The sequence below is a fragment of the Gracilinanus agilis genome, chromosome 1 (assembly GCF_016433145.1).
Source record: "Gracilinanus agilis isolate LMUSP501 chromosome 1, AgileGrace, whole genome shotgun sequence".
Classification (NCBI taxonomy): Eukaryota; Metazoa; Chordata; class Mammalia; order Didelphimorphia; family Didelphidae; genus Gracilinanus; species Gracilinanus agilis.
In genome coordinates this window covers 170,527,007-170,551,335 of record NC_058130.1, presented here as the reverse complement: position 1 = coordinate 170,551,335, position 24,329 = coordinate 170,527,007, and the positions used below count along the sequence as shown (strand labels likewise).

General features: G+C 41.5%; 2 protein-coding genes across 2 annotated transcripts; one reads left to right on the top strand and one right to left on the bottom strand.

Annotated features, from left to right (window-relative positions):
• The first annotated feature begins 212 nt into the window (after nt 1-212).
• On the top strand, nt 213-6,820 carry NAGPA (N-acetylglucosamine-1-phosphodiester alpha-N-acetylglucosaminidase). The gene is made up of 11 exons (XM_044657305.1): nt 213-304; nt 551-1,024; nt 1,422-1,561; nt 1,696-1,804; nt 2,115-2,243; nt 2,792-3,000; nt 3,234-3,281; nt 3,582-3,710; nt 4,253-4,378; nt 4,488-4,551; nt 5,864-6,820. Exons 1-11 carry the CDS (start codon nt 213-215, stop codon nt 6,072-6,074), a joined length of 1,731 nt encoding a protein of 576 aa, XP_044513240.1. The 3' UTR covers nt 6,075-6,820.
• A 3,661-nt stretch (nt 6,821-10,481) lies between these two features.
• Nucleotides 10,482-18,602, bottom strand: LOC123232782 (UPF0764 protein C16orf89 homolog). Its single transcript, XM_044659026.1, is given in 9 exon segments — nt 10,482-10,815; nt 10,818-10,898; nt 12,530-12,616; nt 13,248-13,352; nt 14,012-14,147; nt 14,964-15,081; nt 15,317-15,467; nt 16,234-16,383; nt 18,413-18,602. Coding segments are annotated over 9 exon segments (1,035 nt in total). The 3' UTR covers nt 10,482-10,798.
• Between the last annotated feature and the right edge of the window lie 5,727 nt (nt 18,603-24,329).

Sequence of the window (24,329 nt, the reverse complement as noted above, 5' to 3'; positions counted from 1 at the left end):
AGTAACAGTGGTAGAGAGCACATCCCTCTCTGGCAAAGGTCCCAAATCCCCAGTCTACGTACTGACACCTCGCGAGATCTGCCAGTAGAAAGTGATTGGGCACGCCCAACTCCTGGCTCCACCTCTCCACACCTGAGGTTGGCTCTCCCACGCCTAGTCTGGAGGTGATGTCACGTGGACTCTGCTCATGTGACAGATGGCCAGAGTCCAGCATGGCGGCCTCCATAGGTTGTTCACTTCAAGCTTTCCTGGTACTGCTGGGCTGGCTCTTGGCGGCGCCCCCGAGTCTTGGGCTGGGTACCGGGTGAGTGCCAGTTACCCTGGAGGAAAAGGAGGGGATCTGGGTCTTGAATTTACCCTTTGGGGACAAATAAGCCCGGGGGCCTTGGCCCCGCTTCCAGGTCTGCCGCCTTCTCTTTCACTCAGTTCCCTCCCCCCTTCCTCCCAGATGTCTCTTCTCCGCTGGAGCTTTGTCTAAAAGAGTTCTTTCCCCTCTTCGTGTGTCTCTCCTACTCTAACCCAGTCTCGTTACCCTGTCCTGCTCCTACAGGGTTTCCCTGAATGACGACCTGCTGCTTCCCTACCCCGGGACTCGGACGCGTCTACCTCGGGATTGCCGGCCAGTCCGCAACGGAACCCGTCCTCATGAAAGCTGGCCACCACCTGCCAAGACTAGCACCAGTCCGGGGCCCACGATCCACTACTTTGTCTCCCACTTCTCAGATCCTAGAAACGGCTCAAAAAGGGCAGTGTCTGGCCACCTGACTGTAACTGCATCACCCCTTCATAGCTTCTCAGTACTAGAGCCCGGGGGACCAGGGGGCTGCGCTGCCCGGAGACTGGTGACAGTGGAGGAGACGGCTCGCACTGCTGGCTGCTTAGTGGCCCAAAATGGTGGCTTCTTCCGCATGAGTACAGGAGAATGCCTAGGGAATATAGTGAGCAACGGGGATCAAGTGAGCAGCTCCGGGGGGCTGCAGAACGCCCAGTTCGGGATCCGCCAGGATGGGACTCTGGTCACAGGGTGAGGGCACTGGGATCTGGGCCTAAGGGGTGGCAGGCTTCACTTGGAGGTCAAGGGACCCCACTTTGGTTAGGGAGAGAAGTGAACTAGGGCAGAGACTGATTATGGCATCCCTAAGGTCACACCCTGCCTGCTTCCTACCCCCAAGATGTCTTTGTTCTCACCCAATGGGGAAACAGAATATGGCTCCAGAGAGCTTCAAGCTATGGCTGCTGTGTTCTACCTGTTCCTTCTATATTCTCTCTGCCAAGGCTTCCCTAAAGCAGAAGGATTAACATTGACAGCCTGAACTGGGGTTGAGATCCCTCCCAGTTGTTGTTCATCTTGAGGAGTAGTTGCTTTGATTGGTGGAGAGAGCCTTTACTCTCCCACTGTGTGATGGTGGGGGCTGTTCCAGGTACCTATCTGAGGAGGAGGTGCTGGACACAAAGAATCCATTTGTACAGCTGGTGAGTGGGGTGGTGTGGCTGCTGAGAAATGGACGTGTCTACATTAATGAAAGTGAAGAAACTGAATGTGACAAGACACAGGAAACAGGTGAGGTCTTGGAGGAAAATTACCTTCCAACATTTACAATGGGAGCAGGGTTGAAAATGGAATATGCATAAACTTGCCATTTCTGTAGGAGAAAGGAAAAAAATAGTTGAACATATGGATACCTTCTCATGTAGGCTCATTTAGCAAGTTTGTGAATGTGATATCAGCTCGGACAGCTGTGGGTCATGACAGAGAGGGCCGGCTGGTGATGTTCCATGTGGATGGACAGACGGAGCAAAGGGGGTAAGCAAGATCCTGGGAGTTGTGGGAGTCCAGTTACCAACGGGTTTTGCTGACCCTCATCTCAGTGATTGGAGGGTTTGCCTTTTCTTAACCTCATTCACAGCCAGAAATATAGCCCCTATGTGTAACTATGTTTTTCGCCTTGGAGCTGCCCAAAAGTCACTCTGAAACATCTAGCTCTCTTCCAAATGGCCAGTCTTCCCCAGGGAATATGACCCCTAAACCCTTGTTCATCTTTACCTTCCACATTTCCAAGGAATGATTCCTTCATATTCTCACTCTTTCCACCCCTGGGCCTCGTGCTATATAGCATTAACCTATGGGAGATGGCTGAGTTCCTAAGGAAGCAAGGAGTGGTGAATGCAATTAACCTGGATGGTGGAGGTTCAGCCACATTTGTTGTCAATGGAACCCTGGCGAATTACCCATCGGATCATTGGTGAGCAGGCAAGAGACCCTAGCTTCTCATTGATGCCAGCATAGAACAGTATGCTATATCTAGGCTCCACTAAGTGATATTTTATAAACAAGGTTCCCCTGCTTTAAGAATTGCATTGGGGGACAGCTAAGTGGCTCAGTAGATTGAGAGACAGGCTTAGAGACAGGAGATCCTGGGTTCAGATGTGATCTCAGACACTTCCTAACTGTGACCCAGGGCAAATCATTTTACCCCCCCCTCCCCCATTGTCAAGCCCTTACTGCTTTTCTGCCTTAGAACCAAAAATAGTGTTGATTCTAAGACTTAAGGTAAGGGTTTTTAAGAAAAAATAAGTAATTGCTTTGGGCCTGGAATAGACTTGTTTTGAGAATGCAATAACTGAGCCTGGACAATCAACCCAGCTGCAGGGGTTTGGGCTATGGAGGTCTAATGAGGCTTCCTTTTCCCCTTGCTGCCAAGAATTGATATGTTGAGGAGACGTGTCCCAAATGAAGGGGGAACTTCTCTGACCCTGTGATCCTGTTTCATGGGATTCCTCTTCTCTCCAGCCTGGATGATGACATGTGGCGCTGTCCCCGCCGTATCTCTACAGTCGTGTGTGTGCATGAGCCACGCTGCAACCCACCAGACTGCAGTGGTCATGGGACCTGTGTGCAGGGGATCTGCCATTGTACTGGGGACTTCTGGGGGGGAGCTGACTGCAGCATACTGGACTGTGGCCCCTCCAACTGTAGCCTTCATGGGCTCTGCACCGAGAGTAAGTGGAATGGGTAGGAAAGGCAATTCTCCTCTGTGAGGCATCTGTCTCTCCCACCCTGAAGTTCAGAAAACCATTCTATGAGGGAGAGGCAGTCACATCTATGGCTACAGGTATCCACTTTCACTCCCACTGTCCTCTGGTTCTCCAGTGCTCTTGAGGCTCTAGACCTGGTCTTACCTTTCACAGCCTGCCAAGCTCCCATGACTGACAACTTTGTCTCATTTCTCTAGCTGGATGCCTCTGTGATGCTGGATGGAGAGGCAGTAACTGCAGTCAAGGTAATAGCAATCACATCAACTCAACACATAGCTTTATTCACGATAGCTATATCAGTGATCCTTGGACAACATCATGAATTTCAGAGGAAATGCTGTCCATGTCACACATATCTAGCCCTGAGGGTGTAGGGACAGTCCAGCTGTCCTTTATGGGAAATGTAAAGGGGAGATTGTCTGTTTTTCCTCAGGGTGCTTTAGGCTAAAACTAGCCTGTCCCTGAGCATCTTACAGTAAGGAAGCCTGGGCAGTGGGCAGACTGGGCTTATACCAAGATACTCCATGACTTACTCTCTGCCCTAGCATGTGCCAATGGCAGCTTTGGGGTCGGTTGTGCTCAGAAATGCCAATGTCAGAATGGAGCTGCATGTGACCCTATTCATGGGACCTGTGCCTGCCTTCCTGGTTTCCAAGGAGATACCTGTGCTGAGGGTAAGAAAGGACCACAGCCTTGAACCTCTTGAAGCAAGGGGAATTGCCTCGGACATAGAGAATAGAGAAACCTCAAACGATAATACCTTTTTTTTTTCAAGATGCTTGCCTTCTATCTTAAAACACTTAGTATTGGTTCCAAGGTAAAAGAGTGGTAAGGACAAGGCAGTTAGAGTTTAGTGACACACAGCTAGGAAGTATCTGAGGCCAGATATGAACCAAAGATCTCCCATCTCTAGGCCTGGCTCTCTATTCACTGAGCCTCCCAGTTGCCCTGACACAGCCTCTTCCTTAAGCCTTCTCAGAGACTACTAAAAATTGGTAGGAGAAAAGAAGATAAAATAAGCTGATTTCAGTCGATTCATTTCTGCCTAGGCTTCACCTTCATACCTATATAGCAACAGTAGAATCCTGGAATTTGTCTTAGGTCTATTGTTTATTGCCTTAGAAAATAACGGAAGCAGCTTGGGATATAGAAGGGACATGAAGAAAGGTAGATCTCTCTGCTCTGGTCCTTTACTCTCTTTTATCCCTCTCTGCAGTATGCCCCTTAGGTTGGTATGGCCCCGGTTGCCATTATGCTTGCAAATGTGAGAGTTTGTGTCCCTGTGACCCCAAGACTGGCAGCTGCAACCTCACTTCCACTATGCATGACATCCTCTCCCAAGGTACAGCTTTCTTTAAAGAATTGGAGGGGAAGGGTAATGAAGAAGGGAAGACCATTCTCTACTTCCCCAAGCATCTCAACTTCTCTTTGGGGATGGGGGTATTTTGCAGTTGGCCAGTGTCTTGCACCTTCCATGGTATCTAAAAGGAGTGAAGAGCACCCCTATTTCACAAAGTAGGTTGGATTTTATTTACTTTTAAGACTGGGTCTCATATCTTGCTGAGGCTGGAGGTATAAGGGCTACTCACAGACCAGGGCCCACTCCAGCTGGCTTAGGAGCTTTGACTTGTTCCATCTATAACTTGGGGCTGGTTCACCCCTTCCTTAGGCAGCCTGGTGGCCCTCTGCCTTTAGGGGCTCACCATAGTAATGTTGGACTTAGAGTAGACATCTGATTGGCTTAGCCCACTGCAGCTCAGAACTCTGAAGCTCACAAGACCTGTCAGCCTCAGCCGGCTAGGTAGCTAAGAATATAGGTCTGCACCCCATGCCCAAAAAGTGAGTTGGCTTGTGGATAGACACAGCTTGTGTGTAGTGGACTAAGCTGGCTTTCACATCAGGAAGAACTAGTTTCCAGACTTGCCTCTGACAGGTCTTGGCTTTGTGATTTAGGGCAAGTCACCTAATCTCTTAGTGCCTCAGGCAAGTTCATAGCAGATTAAGTGCTTATCTATGCTGGTGGATGGAATTTTGTTACTTTGAGTTTCCTGTGTAGAGGAAATCATAAGTCTGGTTTAAAAAAGTATTTACATTTACTGTATAGGAGTTGAAGAGTGGGCTCCTTCTCTGCCAGTCTCAGGCCTAGGAGTCCATTGTGGTTGCAACTGTACACCACTGGGATCTCTAAGAAGAAGGGGGAGGAGAAAGAGGAAAGATGAAAAGCTCATAGGTTTTATGTTTCCTCCCAACTCCTGGCCAAGAGCAGTCAATCCCTTCCCCATGGGATGCCACAGGTCTGGGTGCAGGTGTCAGTGCTGTTTTACCATCAAGGCCTCTTTTCAGAGTCCAGACAAGAACCCAGGAGAATTTGACACTGGAAAGAGCTCCAGCCCTCTAGCCAATGCCATAATTTCTGCTGATGATCCAGAGTTTTGGACTCATAGATTGTGGGAGACTTCCATTCAGCTTTTTAACATGAAAACACTAAGTTAGGGCTGGTTGATTAAAGGGGAGAAAATAATTTCCAAATTCCCTGGCTCATAGAACCTGATTAATAATCCCATCTCAGGAAGGGCTGAACCTAAGAGTGTTGTCTTGTTGCTGTAGTAACACAGCAGGGTAGGGAAGCAGGTTTCCTTCTTTGGAGGGGAAAGTTTATAATATCAGCTCTGCCCTGTCTGACTTACAGACCCATATGGCAAAGTTAAACCTGGAGGCTTCAAGGAAAACTTATCCTCTGTTTATGTTTCATACTCAAGAGAAGAATAAAATGAAGAAAGGGAGGTGAGCTATGGTAACCATTCTCTTAAATTGTCTTTCTCCTTAGGACAGCCTGGCTGTGTCTCACGTTGGCCCTAGCTCTCTTACTGCTACTCAGTGCTGCAGCTAATGTGACTTTTGTCCTTGGCTCCAGAACATCAAGGAGGCGCCTAGACGGGGAATATGCTTACCAACCATTGGAAGAAATGAATGGGGAGCTGCATTCCTTAGAAAAGGAACAAGGAGACCCCACCTGCTCTGCTCCATTAAGGACTTAGAACAATGACCCACCATTGCCTGTCGTAGAAAAGTCAATTCTACCTGTGGGTTTTTGCAGGGAAAGCTGGTATGGAGGAAACTCTTCTAAGACAGAAAATGAGAACCAGGCAGGGACTACATACTAGGCTTTCACTTTGCAGCCCAGTCCCAGCCCCAACCCCTCTGGGTGGTCAAATGAGCTGGGATGCCTGTGCCTCCATCTCCTAGCCTGCCTAACTGCCCATCATGTGCCATGCTGTACCTCAGCCCTCAGCCAGAGCAATAGTGCACTCTCAGATAAGGCTTTACCTCTCAGGGCAGGGCCTCTGCCTCTTCCCCCCGCCTGTCTGTTTCTGCTTGTCCAATGAGAAGCCTATATCCTCTGTGGGGATGTGGCAGTACCGAAGGGACTTCAGCTATTCTGGGGGATAGAGCAGCTGAAAAACTAAACTCATCATGATTTGAATCATGGTGAAGCAAAATAGAATCTATTCCCAAAGTCTTACTCCTGGATAGAAAGACCAGCCTGGCTAGTGGGAAACTTGCAAATCTCAGCCTTCCTATAATTTATTCATTCCTGTGGGAAAATTGAGGCCATAATCGGTCACTTTTATGAAGACCACTTTTTTATGCTACTTTAAAGTGCTGACTCCTGTGGTAGACAAAGGGAATGGGGGAAATGAAATGGGTATTTTTAAATAAAAAGCTATTTTGTCCTTTTTGTTGATTAGTATTTATATTACTTGAATAAATTGAGGAATGAAGGAGGCCAACATGAGTATTTTCTCATTCCTCAATTGCCGAATCTTCAGTTCTCACACTAATGCCTTCAGATGTAGACCTTAAATAAAGAGAAAAACTCACTGAGAGACACTGTTCTGCCTATGAAGGTGTGGAGCAGTGAGCATGTGGATAAGTCTTATTAATCCCTGCAGAGTCTCGTGTATGGCTCTCTTGTTTCCCTTATTCATAAACACAGACCTGTGACACCCTATCTAGTATCACAATAACAATAGCTGCTTATTAAACCAATTATAGCTAAGCATTTATTAAGCACTCATGGTGTGCCTAAGTTCTAGAAATACAAAGTTGAACTTGTCCAGGCTCTCTATCTTTGTATAAGCTACTCCCAAGCCTAGAATGCACTCCTCCTTCACTTCTGCCTTGTAGAGTTCCTAGTTCAGGATTCACATATCACCTCCTATTTGAGTATTGTGCGGATTCCCTAAATTGGTAGTGCCGTTTACTTGTCTACTTATCTTTTCTTAGCCCTCAAACCTCCCACTCCACCATAGAATGGATGACTTTGTTTTTGTCTTTTTTACCTTTCTCAGTGCCTGACACACTGGCACTTAAAGGAAGGAATGACCTTAGGAGTCATTTAATCCAGTCCCCTACTAATGGGTCCTGATATCCACCTCCTTTCCAGCTGTTGCCATTCATAGCCAAAACTCCAACAGCAGCTGAGACTCAGCTCTACTCAGCCTACACTAATGCTGATGAACCAAAACCTCAAAAGGCTTGTGCCTACCATAACCACGGAAAGCATGAACTAGAGAAATCTAAACCCTAGAGTTGCAAAAGACAAAACTTTGTTCTCACCCATGAAGAACACATGTGATTTATCCAGAATCCATGAGTAAATATTCTCACAGGAGAAATAAACATTAGCATTAATCTATATTCCATCGGACAGCTACAATCAGTTTCTCAGGGGTTATTGGGATCATGTTTGGCCCTCACTTTTGATCCCAGAACCTGCCCTCTGGTTTTCCTGAGGGAGGTTATTTTTCTCACAATGACCACATTCACAAAAACATTCTAATTCACTGAGTTTAGAGCCAGAAAAGATTCTAGGGATTATCTAATCCAACCCTCTCATTTTACAGAGAAGCAAGCTGAGGCCCAGGAAGATTAAGTGCTATTCTCGAGGTTACACAGGTACTGAAATTCAAACCAAGTCCTTCAACTAGAAATCTAATTGTTCTGTCACGCAGAAGTAGATGGCTGGCCATTTTTATCTTGTGATAAGAGTAGTAACAGCGTGGGGAAGGGTGGGGTTGTAAAATAAGGATGCAGAAGGGGCAGCTGGATAGCACAGTGGATTGAGAGCCAGGCCTAGAGATGTGAGGTCCTGGGTTTGAACCTGTCCTCAAACACTAGCTATGTGACCCTGGGCAAGTCGCTTAACCCACATTGCCTAGCCCCACTCTTTAGCCTTGGAACTAATACATAGTATTGATACTAAGGTGGAAGATAAGGGTTTTTTAAAAATGAGGATGCAGACAGAATGGATAGACTATAGAAATCTGTAACTAGAGAACCTACAGAAAGCAGTAAATATAGCATAATTTTCCTGGCTGTCTCGAATGATTTAAGTGTGATCCTTCCTTTAAAAAATGGGATGTACTAGATGACCTTCAAAAGTCTCTTCTGAATAGATAGGTGACACAACGAATATAGCAGAAGGTCTGGAGTCAGTAAAACCTGACTTCAAATCTGGGCTTGGACACTTGCTACCTATTTGACCCTGGCCAAGACACTTAAACACTGTTTGCCTCAGTTTCCTCATCTGTAAAATGAATTGCAGAAGGAAATGACAAAACACTCCAGTTGGGTTTTTTTTGTTGTTGTTGTTTTTTTTTTTTTTTGCCAAGAAAACCTCAAAAGGGGTCACAAAGAGTCAGACATGACTGAAACAACTGAAGAATCACAAAACAAAAGTCTTCCAGCTTTAAGTTTCTGGAATGTAATACTTTGGCCTGTCTGATATTTCCTCTGCCTGCTAAGTACCATGGACAGCATAGGAGCTCACATTATGACTTCTGCAACAGTGCCCATAAGTAACAGTATAGCTTTGAGAGCTACATCCACAGAAATTTAAATATCTACATATATGGATAAATTTGAAATTGTTAACTTGAAAATAAATACAGAACTTCCAAGTAGTCAGAAAACTTACTCTTTAATCAAATAAAGGGATAGGCTTATTAATCTGGGCAGGACACAGAGTCATAAATGAATTTCATACAGAACCAAAGGCTCTGAGACTCTGGGAACCATATCCCTGGGAGAAGTCACCATACTAGATACCAACTCCAAAGAAATCCTGAACCTGAGAGTCTCATACCCTTTTGGGAAGCCTACAGAGACTAAACATATTAAATAGATGTGTAGACCTCCTAACATTCAGCAATTATAGTATTAGGGAACGGTCAGCTGTAACAAATTAAAGACAAGGGTCAAACTTGGGAGCTGGGCTCCTGGAGAGGAAACTTTCATCCGGTGGAGAAGTTAAGAAGATGCTTAACATTCAAATCAAAATAGGTGTGCTTAGTACTGGGGTTTCTCAAAATTAACGGTAAACTAAGTCATCCAAAAATCCACATTGACAAAACTATAAGATGCTTCCTTTAGAAAAAGTGCTAATCCTGGGCTGTTATTATCAGAGAAGTTTACATGTTCTACACTGGAGAGAACAAATAACTGATACTTGAATACATCTATCAAGACTCATTTCCAAGTGTCAGTATGGAATTTGCATTGTGTAATTAGACTCTGAAATTTTTCCAAAGTTTCTGCCTGTGACCTAATTCAATACAAGTCTACATTAGGGTAGACATATAGATGGCTACACAGAATACTATGGCATAGATAGGAACTGAGTTGTGGAAGACCATCAAATTACATCTGGACCATTCAAGAGACTCTGCAAAACTGTATTATTAAAGATACATGGTAATGATCCACTAAATCAATTGAAGGAGCAAATTCTTTCATTGTGGGCCCTGCAAAAAATCAACTCAAATTAGAAATGAGATCAACCAATAGCCAATAGGCCTTTATTAAGCTCCTACTTTATTCCAGACAATAGGTTTTGGAGAAGAAAGACAAAAATGGAAACATTTCTTACTCTTATGGAGTTTACATTCTACAGACGCCATTAATTAGAGAATCAAGGGGAATATGGGAAGGAAGTGTTTTTGTGGGCTTTCTAGTAAGCATGTGCTATTAAAGTATATTACTTCTAATTCTTTTTTTTTAAACCCTTACCTTCTGTCTTGGAGTCAATAAGGGTAGGCAATGGGGGTCAAGTGACTTGCCCAGGGTCATACAGCTGGGAAGTGTCTGAGGTCAAATTTGAACCTAGAACCTCCCATCTCTAGGCCTGGCTCTCAATCCACTGAGCTACCCAGCTGCTTCCTATTACTTCTAATTCTGAGCACTGTTATATTTCATTCCTAGAAAGTCAGATATCCGTTTCCTATATCTGCCTTTGTTCCTAATATGAGTTTGGATGGAAGGTTGGGAATATCCAGCCTTAAAATTTTTGGGCACTAAATGACTGGAATTTATCTTTCCAGGGTTGCTATATTAGGTGGAGACAAGAAGAGACACTTTGATTGTAAGCTCCATGAGACAAACATCATTTATTCATCGTTTTTTGCCTCTATATCCTACCACAGTTGTCTGCCTATAGGATATGACAGTGTTGGTTAAATTAAAAGAAATTATTTTTGGACACTAGTCAAGGTGATCGGTTTTGATAGACAAAGTTAATACTCTTTTCCTTTTTATCCTTCTCCTAGTTCTGCTAACCCCAATTTCCCTTTACACTGGTTTTTTCAGGAGTATCTTGCCTGTACTTTTCTATTGTTCTCCCTGTGAATTTATGTAAGCCATGTTTCATTTTTAGCAGGTAGAGAATCATCCTTTTTAGTTTCTGCTTGATTGTTGTGAGGCATTAATGAGGCTTGGTGATGTTGGTGAGTGTTCTGCAGAGTGATAAAGGAAGCCACCCAAGGCTGCAACTGCCACAGCTGTATTGTGGGAAGAACACCCATCTAAGGAGAAAGAATCTTGTTAGGTTGCATATCAGATAGGCTTTTCATTGCTGCTGAGGGTTACTACAGTTCTGGCCTGATTTCATTACTTATTTATTCAGCTTTAGGCATGGACATTTGACTCGTGACAATCCCATAAACTTATTTAGCACAGTTTTTTTTTAATTTCAAACAGTGTCAACTACATTGTTTTATTCTTTCTGACAACACCCCTAGGAAGATGTGAGAGAACCACTACTGTTTCCCTTTTTAGCAGAAAGGATGTGGTTCAGAGTCATATAGAAACAGAAAGAATGTCGATTGTGTTATTTCTCAATTATAGTATTGTGTCCTTTCTTCTTGTCACCACCCTAAAGGAACTGCTATTTTTTTTTAAACCCTTGTACTTTGGTGTATTTTCTCATAGGTGGAAGAGTGGTAAGGGTGGGCAATGGGGGTCAAGTGACTTGCCCAGGGTCACACAGCTGGAAGTGGCTGAGGCCGGGTTTGAACCTAGGACCTCCTGTCTCTAGGCCTGACTCTCACTCCACTGAGCTACCCAGCTGCCCCTGGAACTGCTATTTTTTAAAAAAGATATGTGATCTTGAAAGGTTCTGGATTTGGTTCACTTTGTTAACCCCTCTGATCTTTAAGAAGAGTCTTAGAATCACCAGGATGTCTTAAGGAAATAACTGCCTCTCACAACTTAAAAAGGTCATTTCTCTCCAGCAGGAAGGAAGAATTAGTTCTGAATTAGTCTGGTATTTGGCGGGCACTGGCACTGATAAAGAAAAACCTGAGTCTTGTGATGGCTTCCCTCTCACCTGATTAGACTTGTTCAAACCTTTGTAATTGTTTGAGTCTTCTCTCCTATGACTACTTACATGTGGAGATGACAATGAGCAATGACCAAAACTAAAAGGGAGAAAAGGAGAATAGAAGGGTTTGGATAATCACACCCTATATAATTGGGGGTAAAATATGTACTGATATGGTAAGAGAATACCCAGAAGAAGAATGGATCTATGTTCTCTGCTTTTACCTTAAACCTAGGAAAGAATTCTTAAGAAAAGAAGAAATAAATGAATAACCAGAATTGTTCCTAAACTATGAAAAATCAGAAACTGCAGTGGGGATTTATATCAATTCTGACAACACAATTGTTTTTTTCTTTGCTGCTAGCCCACTTTTTCATTCTGTATCCCCAATTAACATCTTTTAGGCTTCTTAACTATCTGACATGGGTGAAGTCAAGGCTCTTCCCTCTAAATTTTTTTTCCTAAAGAACATAATTGGGGGAGGCAGCTAGGTGACTCAGTGGAGTGAGAGCCAGGCCTAGAGATGGGAGGTCCTGAATTCAGATCTGACTTCAGACACTTCCTAGCTGTGTGACCCTGGGCAAGTCACTTAATCCCCATTGCCTAGCCCTTACATTTAAACCAATTAATTAATTGATTAATTTGAAAAAAACATAATCTGTGCATTTTCAGAAGAGCAAATACAAAGTTTGCCTATTAAGTCATTATGTTTTTCTATTTGTCAAATGTAGAGCATATCTGCATGTGGAGAGGTGACTAAGTATAGTCCCAGGGTTTTGTCACTTGTCTTCTAGGCACTGGAAAGACATCCTATTAGTCTCTGATGGTTTTTACCTGCAAATCCTTTCTCTCTCCTCTTAACTCTTCTCAATGACTGTTGTTCATCTTCACTAATTCTGGGTAATTGTTTTCTATTGTCATCTGGTGATAGAAAAATAAAGAGGAATATCAGGTGAAATTCTTTAATATGAATTTTTACAAGTGACTCCTGCCTTCCCCCACCCTTATTTCCAACAACTTATTGTGGGAGACTTCTTGAACCTAAAGGTACTAGTTTTTGTGGTCTCTCTTTCCGGACTATATATACCAAGTGCTATAAATGTCAGTTATCAATTCACGTTTTCCCATCTCTTCTAGAATTTCTACTACTTCACCCACATCTCCCCTCCTTTTCCTTCATCTTCCTTTCAGACCCTACACACTACAAAAACCTTTTTAGGGTCCTGAAGGCAAATGATCTCAACTTAGAAACTCCATCATATGACCTTGAGCCCAATTCTTTGCTTTGCTGCAAATGCCCTACACTGCTCTTCTCTTTTTATATTGTGTATTGTCTTCCTCTTTAATGGGGCACCAAAGGTGGTGGCAGTTCATTCCTGGCTTTCAGTAAGAGTTCCTTCCATCTGACTTTATCAAATGCTTGGGGAAATAGTTTTTCAGCTTTGCAAAAGCTCCAATGAGTTGATGATTCAATCTCTTTTGATAGGATATGGCAGATTGTATTTTTATCTTCTCTAACTTCTCAACTTCCCTGCTTGTCAGCCTTACTCACAGGGCTTCCCAAAGCATCCTTCCACAGGTCGCTGCCAGGTGAGAATAGCCTGTAGCCATCTAGCCTTGTAGAAATCTGAGTACCCAGAAAGTCCGCAGAACATGACTGAGGAAAGAAGATGGAATGAGTCATCTCAACATCCTGAATGCTTTTGGCAGTCCTTCCCTTAGACTCCTCTTGATTTCCATTGTTGTGGGTATTCCTATGCCTGCTATATCCTCAGAAGTCATTCCAAACCTGAGCAGGGTTGAGTATATTGAGCCACTGTGACTCTTTGGCTGATGGGGAAGAGTAATACGGCTTCTATTCACAGCCTAGTTCAACTTTCAGGTTAGCATCACCTTCCCCCTTAAGAACTTCACTGAATGTTGGATAAAGTCAAAGGTTCTTTATGAGATAATAAGTACTGAGATTTGGACTTCCAGACTAAAGAACCTCTAATATTCAGCTTTCTTTATTCCTATCCATCAGGGACTGACGTCCCTCAGTTACTCTAGATTGCCAATCCTGGAAAAGGGAAGTCTTGAGTTCAAATCTGGTATCATATACTTGCTAGCTGTGGGACCCTGGGTAAGTCACATAACCTAAATTACTTAGCCCTTATCACTCTTCTGTCTTAGAACCCATACTTATATAGTTGATAGTTAGAGGAGGGGAGAATTTTTGATAAAGCCAAGTCAGAATTATAGTCAAGAATGTAGTGTGTATGTGCTAAACCAGGAAGATTATGTGTACTTATCTGGAGATTAGAAGGCAATTCATACTATTTTCCATGAAGATATCTCGATTAAGAAATGGAAATCCACTTTCTTCAGTTTCCAAGTTCAATTCCATCATGTTAGCACACAAAATATCTATGTAGTATTTGGACTGAAGGAACAGACCATTTGAGCATCCTTTCTAGGGACCAGAAAACCAAGCATTGAATTTAATTTTGGTGGCAGAAAGGAGTAGAAATTGTTAAAGAAAAAAGTGAGATTCTGAAATGGATCTTAAGAATGATCGGTATTTGTAAAATTGAGTCTTTTGCCAGAATTTTCTCTGAGCATGAAGTTACAACATTTAATAGGGATCTAACTAAAGTTCTTTCTAAGACTAACCCTCTTTACTGCCTTCAACTACAGCAGACCCTGAAAGACCAGTAGGCCAAAGACCCAGATACTATCTACTCTCTTTCTCATTTCCTTTCTTTTCAAATATAAGTAGCCAGTTCTTCCTATGCCAAGTGAGTTGTTAAATTCTTTAAAAAGTGATTTAAAATATTAAACCAAACTCTTATGGACAGCATCTTCCCTTCCAATTTGGATCAGGAGCATATGACAGAGATTCAGCTGAACAGGGGAGACAAGTGGGCATTTTTTGTACCTCTAGTCCCAAGAATAATACAAAGATCCTTTCTGGCATGTGAAGATAAAAAATAATTAGGAATTAGAATAGAATTTCAATTTCAAATCTATAAATGACTATAGATAAAGAGTAATGTGCCGTGAAGATCAGGGTGGAAATGGGGACGACAGGCTATGTGCCAGGAAAAACAACTTATTCTTCTGGTCTTTGATTTTGGTGTGTGTGTGTGTGTGTGTGTGTGTGTGTGTGTGTGTGTGTGTGTGTGTTATAGTGTTATAGTGGCTGGGTGGCCTCCTTGTCAAAGCTGTCTCAATTTGGTGCTATCTAGCCTTCAGGAGAAATTTTCTAGTCCATAAAATAGTCACTTACCATTTTGGCAAACAGGAAATAGAGGAGCTGGTGTGACAGCGCATAGCCCACGTAGCCAGGTTTGGTCATGAGTTCCCTGCAGAGGTCAGTGACAGTGCAGGGCTTCAAGCCCTCCTTCCTGAAGAGCAAACAGTCCCAGGCTATTATTTAGAGAAAATAATGAATGAAGTTCAGAGGATATGTAGGGCCTGACCATGCTAATGCCAAGACCTTATTGTCTTTATGAGAACTGGTTTTGAGCTTGAAAAGCATACAGAAATGGGAGAAACTGAAGTGAAAATTGTTTTATAGAAAGAGTGGCTGTTAATATTTTTCTATTTTCAGGAAAGAAACAAAAGGACAATGAAACTTACTTAGTTCCCAGTAAGAGTGTCATACATGAATCACTTAATCCTTCTGAAAAAGAATCTGAGTTCTCATACTTGGAGTAGATCATGGACATGTTTGTATGACTCCATAAATGGGGGAGCTGCCAAAACCCTGGCTGCAGAGTCTCTTGGAATTCTGTCAGAGTAAAAGTGTAAAACTGACCAGTGACACAGTAAGAGAAAGCAATTTTATATAAACTCTGATTGATGCCAGGTTTCTATTTGAATAGTGCCCCAGACACACCTATTCTATACCCAGATCTCTTATCCCTCATAGATATATGGCCAGGATCTTGTAACTTTTACCAGCCATTTAAGAATTAGAGCTGAAATTGTTCAGGAAATATATTCTCATCAACAGGAATAGGTTCCTACTATCAAGCCAGTCAAATAAATATTTGTTAAGTGCCTACTTATCAGAGGGACTGTGATAAACCCTGGGGATACAAAGAAAGAAAAAAGACAGTTCCTGCCCTCAAGCCTTTCACAATAAACCCCAGGGAAGGTTATTACCTAGGGATGATAACTAAATTTCTTAAAAAAAAAAAAAAAGTACTTCTGGTTTGGTTAGAAAGTGAGGCAGTTTTACAAGACATCCACAGTTAGAGTATCTATACAGGATGACATACAATGGCATGTCATTTAAGCCTAAGCTTCCATTGTGGGGTCATTTCTCCAGGTAGAGAGACATGGAGATGCCAGAAGGAAATTTTTAGTGTCATAGAAGAGACTGTGAAAGGAAAGGCTTTCTGCTACTTCTTCTCAGTTAAGTAGTGTGGTCCTAGATACTGTATAAGGAAGGCTGATTTATCTATTCAGCCCCATAGGTCTGCCATGATCATTCAAGCATGGGACATAGATTAGTTTCACTAGCAAAAAAAATCGATTTGCATAATATTTACCTTTTAAGTAAGTAGCATCACTGAGTTTGAGGTAGACAGTGGCTCTGTTGATAAGTGGTAGCAACTTCTTTACTATCTTCTCTACTCTCAGGCTTAGGGGATTCATGGCAGGGTCCTGAGCCCATTTTTCCAGGGTACCTTTTAATTGTACTGTGAAGGAATATGGCAGGCCTGTGAATAAGTCTTGCCCCATTGGTGTGCTTTGGCTCACTTTATTCAGAGAAATATGTTTGAGTCTCAGGCCTCTTTATTATTTAAGTAGAATTTACTGCCCCTGAAATCCCACTATCATTGTTCTAGTTCAGGAAGAGGGTATCACTCTTTACCCCTCTTTATAGGTTACCAGATTACAGCTAGACTGGAAGCAAGAACTGGGGGATTGGAAACAAGGTACCCCCAGCCCTTATTTTTTTCTACTATGAGCCAAGATAAATCCTTTGCTGAACTTTACCAATTTTCTTCAAAATTAAGTCCCCTTCTCTTCCCTGTGGTGTTCTGGGAATAAGTGGGATCATGAAAGAGAAGTATATATATATATATATATAATTCAACTGACAGTTGAAGAATGAAATAACCATAGTGGAAGAGCTCAACTAGATTCTTTATGAGGTTACATTAAAAAAATCAAAGGATCTAGTGGAATAATTGTTGTGTCACAAATGAGGAGGAAAAAATGGCAACTGGCATTTTCCAGGGTCGCAGTTCTTCTTCTTTTGCCTCCTAGATATTAAACATGGTCAAGAAATGCCTCCTATCCACCCACATTTCTCAGTAAGCCCTAGATGTGAGCACCTTCCTTTTCCTCCTAGAGTCCCAATACTAGAGTCATTTCTTAGTAATTTCCTGAGTTTGGAGTAGATTAGAAGAGCCTACTAAAAGAAAAATTCATTAGATGTATCATAGCCAAATTGAGACTACATGAACATAAATAAACCTGCTTCAGCCCCTAGCAACATCATCTAGGCTTTCCTGGCACCACAAATTCTAGTTCCAGTTGGCAGCCAACAAGGAATGTGATTAAGAAGGGCTCCCATTACCTCCAGAGGGAGGGTTACCTTTGTAGCTAGGAGCCTAATGGGACAATCCCAAACCAAGATCTTGAGATTCAATCTCTTTGCTCACTTAAGGATAGTTGTTACTAGTATAAGGGGTATGATTGGCCCCAGACCAGAGGAGGGTTTTTCTCTCTATTTAACTTGGCATTTCTCCAGCACATTGTTGTCAGAATACTCTCCTCTTCCAAAGCTGAACAAATACTTCACCCATTTTCCCAGAATTTCTAAATATCTTTGGTTACAAGGCAATGAGAGGTAAGGTTAAAATACAGGAACAAATTGCCCACAGGTGACCCAGAGAACTAATAGAAATATTTGTATCTAACTCTCTGTGAAACAAAGAAATTTTCTATACCTTGTTAATATGAGGAGGGAATTGAGCCACAGGGACCATATGCTTTAATTTGAGAAGTTAGGCTATAGCATTCTTTTCTTTTAAAAAGATTTAAAAAAAAGCCCTTACCTTCTGTCTTAGAATCAATACTTAGCAATATTTCCAAGGCAGAAAAGCAGTAATGGGTAGGTAATCGGGGTTAAGTAATTTGCCCAAGGTCATACAATTAGGAAATGTCTGAGATCAAATTTGAATCTAGTACCTCCAGCCCTGGATCTCTACCCACTGAGAGACCTAGATGCCTTTAGGGCAGGGGTCGGCAACCTTTTTGGCCCTGAGAGCCATAAACATCACATTTTTTAAAATGTAATTTCGTGAGAGATACAGTGCTCACAGTGCACACTTCTGTAACAGCGCCTGAAAAAAAATTGACTTTATGGCTCCTGCAGAAAGAGCCATAACTGGCCCTCAAAAGAACCAGATATGGCTCGAGAGCCATGCATTGCCGACCCCTGCTTTAGGGCATTCTTTAGGGGTCTATGCTTTTACATTTTTTATTCAATGTTTTAAAAAAAAATTTTTTTTATTTCTAAAACCCCAAGAGGTATAAGATAAGGACTCCTTAAAGTAGGCAGAGGCCAGATGAGAAAAAGACATGTATTTTTCCCAATTAACCAAAACATAAAATTCAGTTCTACCTAATCTATAGCTACAGTTAGCAAATCACCTGAAAAGTTTGAAAACAATCTTGATTGCTAGCCATTCCAAGGAAGAGAGGAAGTCATTATACCTTCCAGTACCCAGAATCCCAGCACTCCATCCAAGTTAAGCTCCCTGAATCTCTTCTCCATGAATGTGGTAGCTTTCTCCAGGGCAGGAAGGATCATCCTTCCCAGGGCAACCTTGCTCTCCGAGGGGTCTTGTTGGAAAGACAAAGCTGGCAACAGCAGTGGCAGCAGCAACAGTCCCAGTAGGAACATGTCTCATTCCCTTTCACTCAGCTAAATGTTCACAAGCAGCTCCTGTATTGGGTGCCTCACATACTCTCCTCCCTCCTTCCTTCTCTTCCTTCTCATACTCTCCTCCCTCCTTCCTTCTCTTCCTTCTCACTGGCCAAAAGGAGGAACAAAGACTTTTCCTTTTATAGACAGGCAGATAAGTAATGCCCAGGGAAGCACCAACCATGCACTTTAGGACAGTTGGTTTGGTGCTGGTCCTGGCTAGTGAGTATTCAATGGTTTGGGACCTGAAAGGGGGAGGAGGGGGAGATAAGTTTGAGTGGCTAAAGTCAGTGCTAGATTCAAAGGCTCAGGAATAAATTTCTACCAAAGAGTTTAGAACTCCTTAGGCACAACATTTAGGGGGGGAAGCAAGAGGGAAGGATTCATTTTTCTCACTAATATTCGTGCTCTCTAGACACTCATGACTGGAAGATTCCAGGGGTGCTTTCCACTTTAAATCTTGTGATCCTTCACACCTGTAGATCCTAGACAAGCCTACTCATAGCCAAAATGATTTCACATATTCCCATCGGTTTAGTTATAAATTTTACAGAGATGTCTTCCAAAATCTACATGTCCAGTATCTCTATGAAGATTCACATTGGAATCTCAAATTCAACTTAAAACCAAAATGTTATCTCCTTCCTCAACCACTAAACTTGCTTCTGCCTTAAACTTCCCTCTTTTTGTTGAGGGCACAATCATTCTCCCAGTCATCCAAGTCCATAATTTTGGAGTCATCTCTGATCCTTGTTTCTCTTTCGCCAACTATTTCCAATCAGTTACCAATCATGTCAATTCTACTTCTGGGATATTTGTCACATTCATTTCAGCTCTCAGTTCATGTAGCCACTGCATCCTAGTTCAAGCCTTAATTTAATTCTTGTAATATCTCCTAATTAGTTTTCTTACTTCTAAGCTCCCCTCCCTATCTTGCACTCAATTGTCAAAATAATCTTCCTAAGGTGCTAGTCTGGCTTTATCCCTCCTCGGCTCATCTCCATTGTTTTCCTTTTAGCTCTAGGATAAAATATAAAGTATTCAGCCTGGCATATACAACCCTTCAAATTCTATAACTAGCCTACCTTTTTTTCTTTTTTCTTTTTTTCCCAACTTCTCTGTCCAATTAAAAAGCATTTATTTTCTCTCTTTCCCACCTCTTCCTTCAATTGAAAAAACAGATGAGCAAAGTCCTTGTAACAAATGTGCAGTTATTCAAAACAAATTCTCACATTGGCCAATGTTTAAAACATGTGTCTCATTCTGCATCTTGAGTTCATTTCCTCTGTTAGGAGGTGGGCAGCATGTTTCATCATCAGTCCTCTGTAATCATCATTATTCATCTCTCTTTTTTTTAAAACCCTTACCTTCTGCCTTGGAACCAATACCATGTATTGGTTCCAAGGCAGAAGAACAGTAAAGGCTAGGCAATGGGGGTTAAGAGACTTACCCAGGGTCACACAGCTGGGAAGTTTCTGAGGCCAGATTTGAACCTAGGACCTCCCTAGGACCTCTGGCTCTCAATCCACTGAGCTATCCAGCTGCCCCCTTGATCAGCATTCTTAAATCTTTCAAGGTTTTATCTTCACAACTTTGTTATTATATAAGTTATTTTCTTGCTTCTTCTGCCTTCATCACATCATAAAATTTCCCCTGGATTCTTTAAAACCACTCCCCCTTTTTCTAATACAATAATATCCAATTATTTGGTTATAATAATTTGTTTGGTTATTCTCCAAATGGATGAGCACCCTCTTTGTTTCCAATTCTTTGTCTTGACCCAAAAAACTGTTCTAAAATATTTTGTGTGGATGGATCTTTTTCCTCTTTCTTTGATCTCTTTGGGGAAATAGACTTAGTAGTATGTCACTGGGTCAAAGGGTATGCATAATTTAGTCATCTGGGGGACATAGGTCCAAATTGCTTTCCAGAATGGCCAGAACAATTTGGTTTCATCAACAGTGCATCAATATGTTTCTTTTCCAATACACCCTCCAACATCTCATTTTCCATCTTTGACATCTTAGTCAATCTGATTGCCTCCAAGTTGCTTTAGTTAGCACTTCTCCAGTTATTAATGTTTTAGGGCTTTTTTTTTTCACATTGTTGGCCTGCCTTACCAGTCCTATTTTTCATCACTGGAAAATACTTTACTTAGTAAAAGTGCTAATCCTATGACAAAGAATCTTAAATTCCTTGCACTGGAAAGAATAAAATAACTGAGCTAAACATTTCTTTTAAAGCTTATTTTCCCCTGTTACTATGCAATTTATATTCTGCCCAGAAAGTATAGGGTTTTTCTCACCTCTTTGCCTATGTCCTATAGGAAAGAATATTTAGACAACTAATCCAATGCAAATCTAAACTTATTATCATAAACAACTGAGTCTACAAAACTGTCCATAAAGATGATTACAAAATTGCTAGGGCAAAGTTCAGCTATGGAAGACTAACTGACCATAATGGCTGCTCACAAGGGACCATTAGTCAGACCCACTGTGAAGAATATATAATGCAGATTCATTCTTTGTGCATATTTTGAATAATTAATTATAATTAGAAGTTTAATTAATTAAGAAACATTTATTAAGCTCCCCTATGCTAGGTGCTTTGCTGTGATGGGCATACAAAGAACAAAAAGGAAATAGTTCCAACTTTCAAGTAACTTAAATTCTAGATACAGTCAATTGTAAGATCAAAGGGATTGTGGGAAGGAACTGATCTTGTATGTTAACCTAGTAAGCAAGAATGTAATACTTTAATTCTAACAATTCTGACATCTTATTCCCAAGGGTAATGAAATATATATTTTCCATATCTCCCATTTCTCCTAATCCATGGTAGATGGGAGTTATGGAGTCCAAAAATCCACAGCCTCAGAATTTTCCAGAATGGGGCCAGCAGAATTTACCTTTTGAAGAATATTATATTAGGGGTAAATGGGAAGGGCTACTTTCATGGGAAGCTCCATGAAGCAGAGACCACTCCTTTTTCATCCACTATTTTTGCTTTTCCAACTCTATACATCCTCACTCCAATCTAACTTTCTAGCCTTACTAAACATTGGTTTCTCTCCTATACTTTGAGATTGAGCCAAAATGACCTTCTCTCTTTTCTTTACACAAGACACTCCATTTCTAGTCTCTAGACCAGTGATGGGCAACCTTTTGAGTTTGGGTGTCAAAATTTGCCAAAAAAAGAGCATAACTCGGGTGGTGTGTCACTTCAAGAAAAAAAACCATAATTTTATAATATTTATAGTTTAAATAATAAAAATGTATAATTGTAATATATAACTGTATTTAATAAACCAAAAACTAATTATTTAACTTACCTGCTTAGTGGCTTCTTTGTTCATCTGTCAGTCTATTTCTTTTGTTGGTCTTGATATTTTTTAACTTCTGTGGGGTGCTGTGAATAAGTGAGGGGAGGGGGAATTCTTTAACTAACCTGCCTATTAGTGACTTTTTTGTTTCTGAAATTCATTGGCTAATGAAAATTCATTTAGCCACTAAATCTTCAATTGAAGATTGATATTTTGTACATTTCAAGCCCAAGCAAATGCTACTAACTTCATCTGTCAATCTATTCTTTTGTTGGTTTTGATATTGTGTCATTTGGAATGGTTGTAAGCCCTGGAAGACTACATCTCCCAGGGAGCCCTGCTACAACTTCCCCTGACAACTCCCACTACCTTTGTGGGAGGTGTCAGGGAAAGTATAAAAAAGAAAGTTTGGTGCCTTTTCTCTGTAGGCCCTGGAAGCTCCTCTCTCTATGCTGGAAGCTCTGCTCTCTACCCTAAGCTCTTGCTAGCTCTCTACCTTGGAGGGACTGCTCTGGATCCCGGAGGCTCTTGGACCCTAATCTCTCTATCTGCACCTTTTTCCCTTTCTTCCTACCTCCTAGTTTTCCCTAGGCCTTCCCTTTCCTAACCTAAATAAAACCTAGCTATTCTAAACCCTAAAGTTGCTCTCTGATCATTTATTTGAGCCCCTGAAGGGCTCTGGTCAATTTCCCCGTGCCAGGGCTGGGGATGCTACCTTTCTTTCCCTTCCTCTACCTTCCTCTCTCCTTTCTCCCATTCCTCCTACCTTCCTACCTTCACCCCTTCACCCCCTCACAATATTATTTAATGATGAGAAAAAGGTTTCACAAAAGTACTTAGAGGGAAAAATTGTGAGAAAAGCCAATGCTATATTTTTTCAGGGTACTAAAAGTGTCTGGTAATCGGTTCCAGGCACTCCAAATTTCCTGTTCGTAGTAGCACTCCTCTTGATTCTCCAAGCAGCACCTTTCCAGATTCTCAAGCTTAAACCTCAAGTTGATAAACACCTGAACCCAGATGCTGTCTTGAAATTTTGCAAGTTGCATCTCCAAATCATCAATTTGCATCCATTAGAAACCATTTAATTCCAAACTACTGTAGACTACTACATCAAGTTACTTAATTATTTTCATGGTCTGTTCTAGGCTTCTAAATTGATTAAATCTATCACTGAACTGGTCAAGTAATGAGTCTAAAACATGCTAGTACTTGATATGCAAGGGTTCTATTTCATTTTGTACAGCTGCACTGGCCTTCTCAAAATACTTTGTTATTCAAGGAAAATACTTAGAAATTTAGTTTCTACAACTCACTTGAAAATGTTAAGTTTACTTTCAAAAGCTTTTATATATCTAAATATAATGTCAATACTTTTGCCAAAATCTTGTAACTTTAAATTCAGTTCATTAATATGAACAGAGAGATCTGTAAAAAAAAATCAGGGTGTTGACCCACTTATCATCATTGAGTTGAGGAAAGTTTCCCAGATCCTTATCCTCAAGAAACACTTTAATTTCTTTAAAGCGCTCCACAAAATGCTCAAGAACTTTGCCTCAGCTCAACCATCTTACATTATTGTACATCAGCAGTCCACTGTAGGTGGAATCAATTTCCAGTAAAAGTACAGAAAATTCTCCCTTGTGAAGGGGGCAAGCAGCTATTAAATTAACTATTTTTTGTAACAAATGACATTAAGTCGTTTAAGTTTACAGACATTAAGTCTGTAAATCCTGCCTGGGCACATAAAGCCTCCTGATGGATAATACAATAAAAAGGTATAATCAGATGTCCAATAGTGTCCGTAAACAATTTGACAAAACCAACTTTTCCCCCACCATGTTTGGTGCCCCATCTGTCATCATTGATACAACTTTAGAGACATCAATGCTTAGATCACGGAATGTTTGTATAACAAACTTATAAATTTCATTTCCTGATGTACTTGTTGGCACTGATACTAACTTTATCAACTCTTTTCTCGTGAGACCATCAGAATATCAACCAATAATGGCCAACTGAGCATGTGATGTGACATCAGTAGTTTCATCAAGAGAGTTCGAAAAATATTTACAATTACTTATGTCTCTTTTTAATTGATGCTGTATATTTGTGTTCAGTCTCATTATTCAGTCTTTTATGACATTTCTACTGAGTGGTAACTCAGGTATTCTCTTAATAATTGCACTTTATTCTGCATATGATGAAACAGAACTGGTGCACATCTTAGGAGAGTTTCTTTAAGAAATTTTCCCTCACTGAGTGCTTTTCCATGCTGAGCTATGGAGTGAGCAATGCTCAAACTTGCAGATGTTAAATTTGTAGAGCCTTTTACAAATTTAAGGATGGAATTAGATTGGCTCTTATAAAGGTGTAGCTGCCTG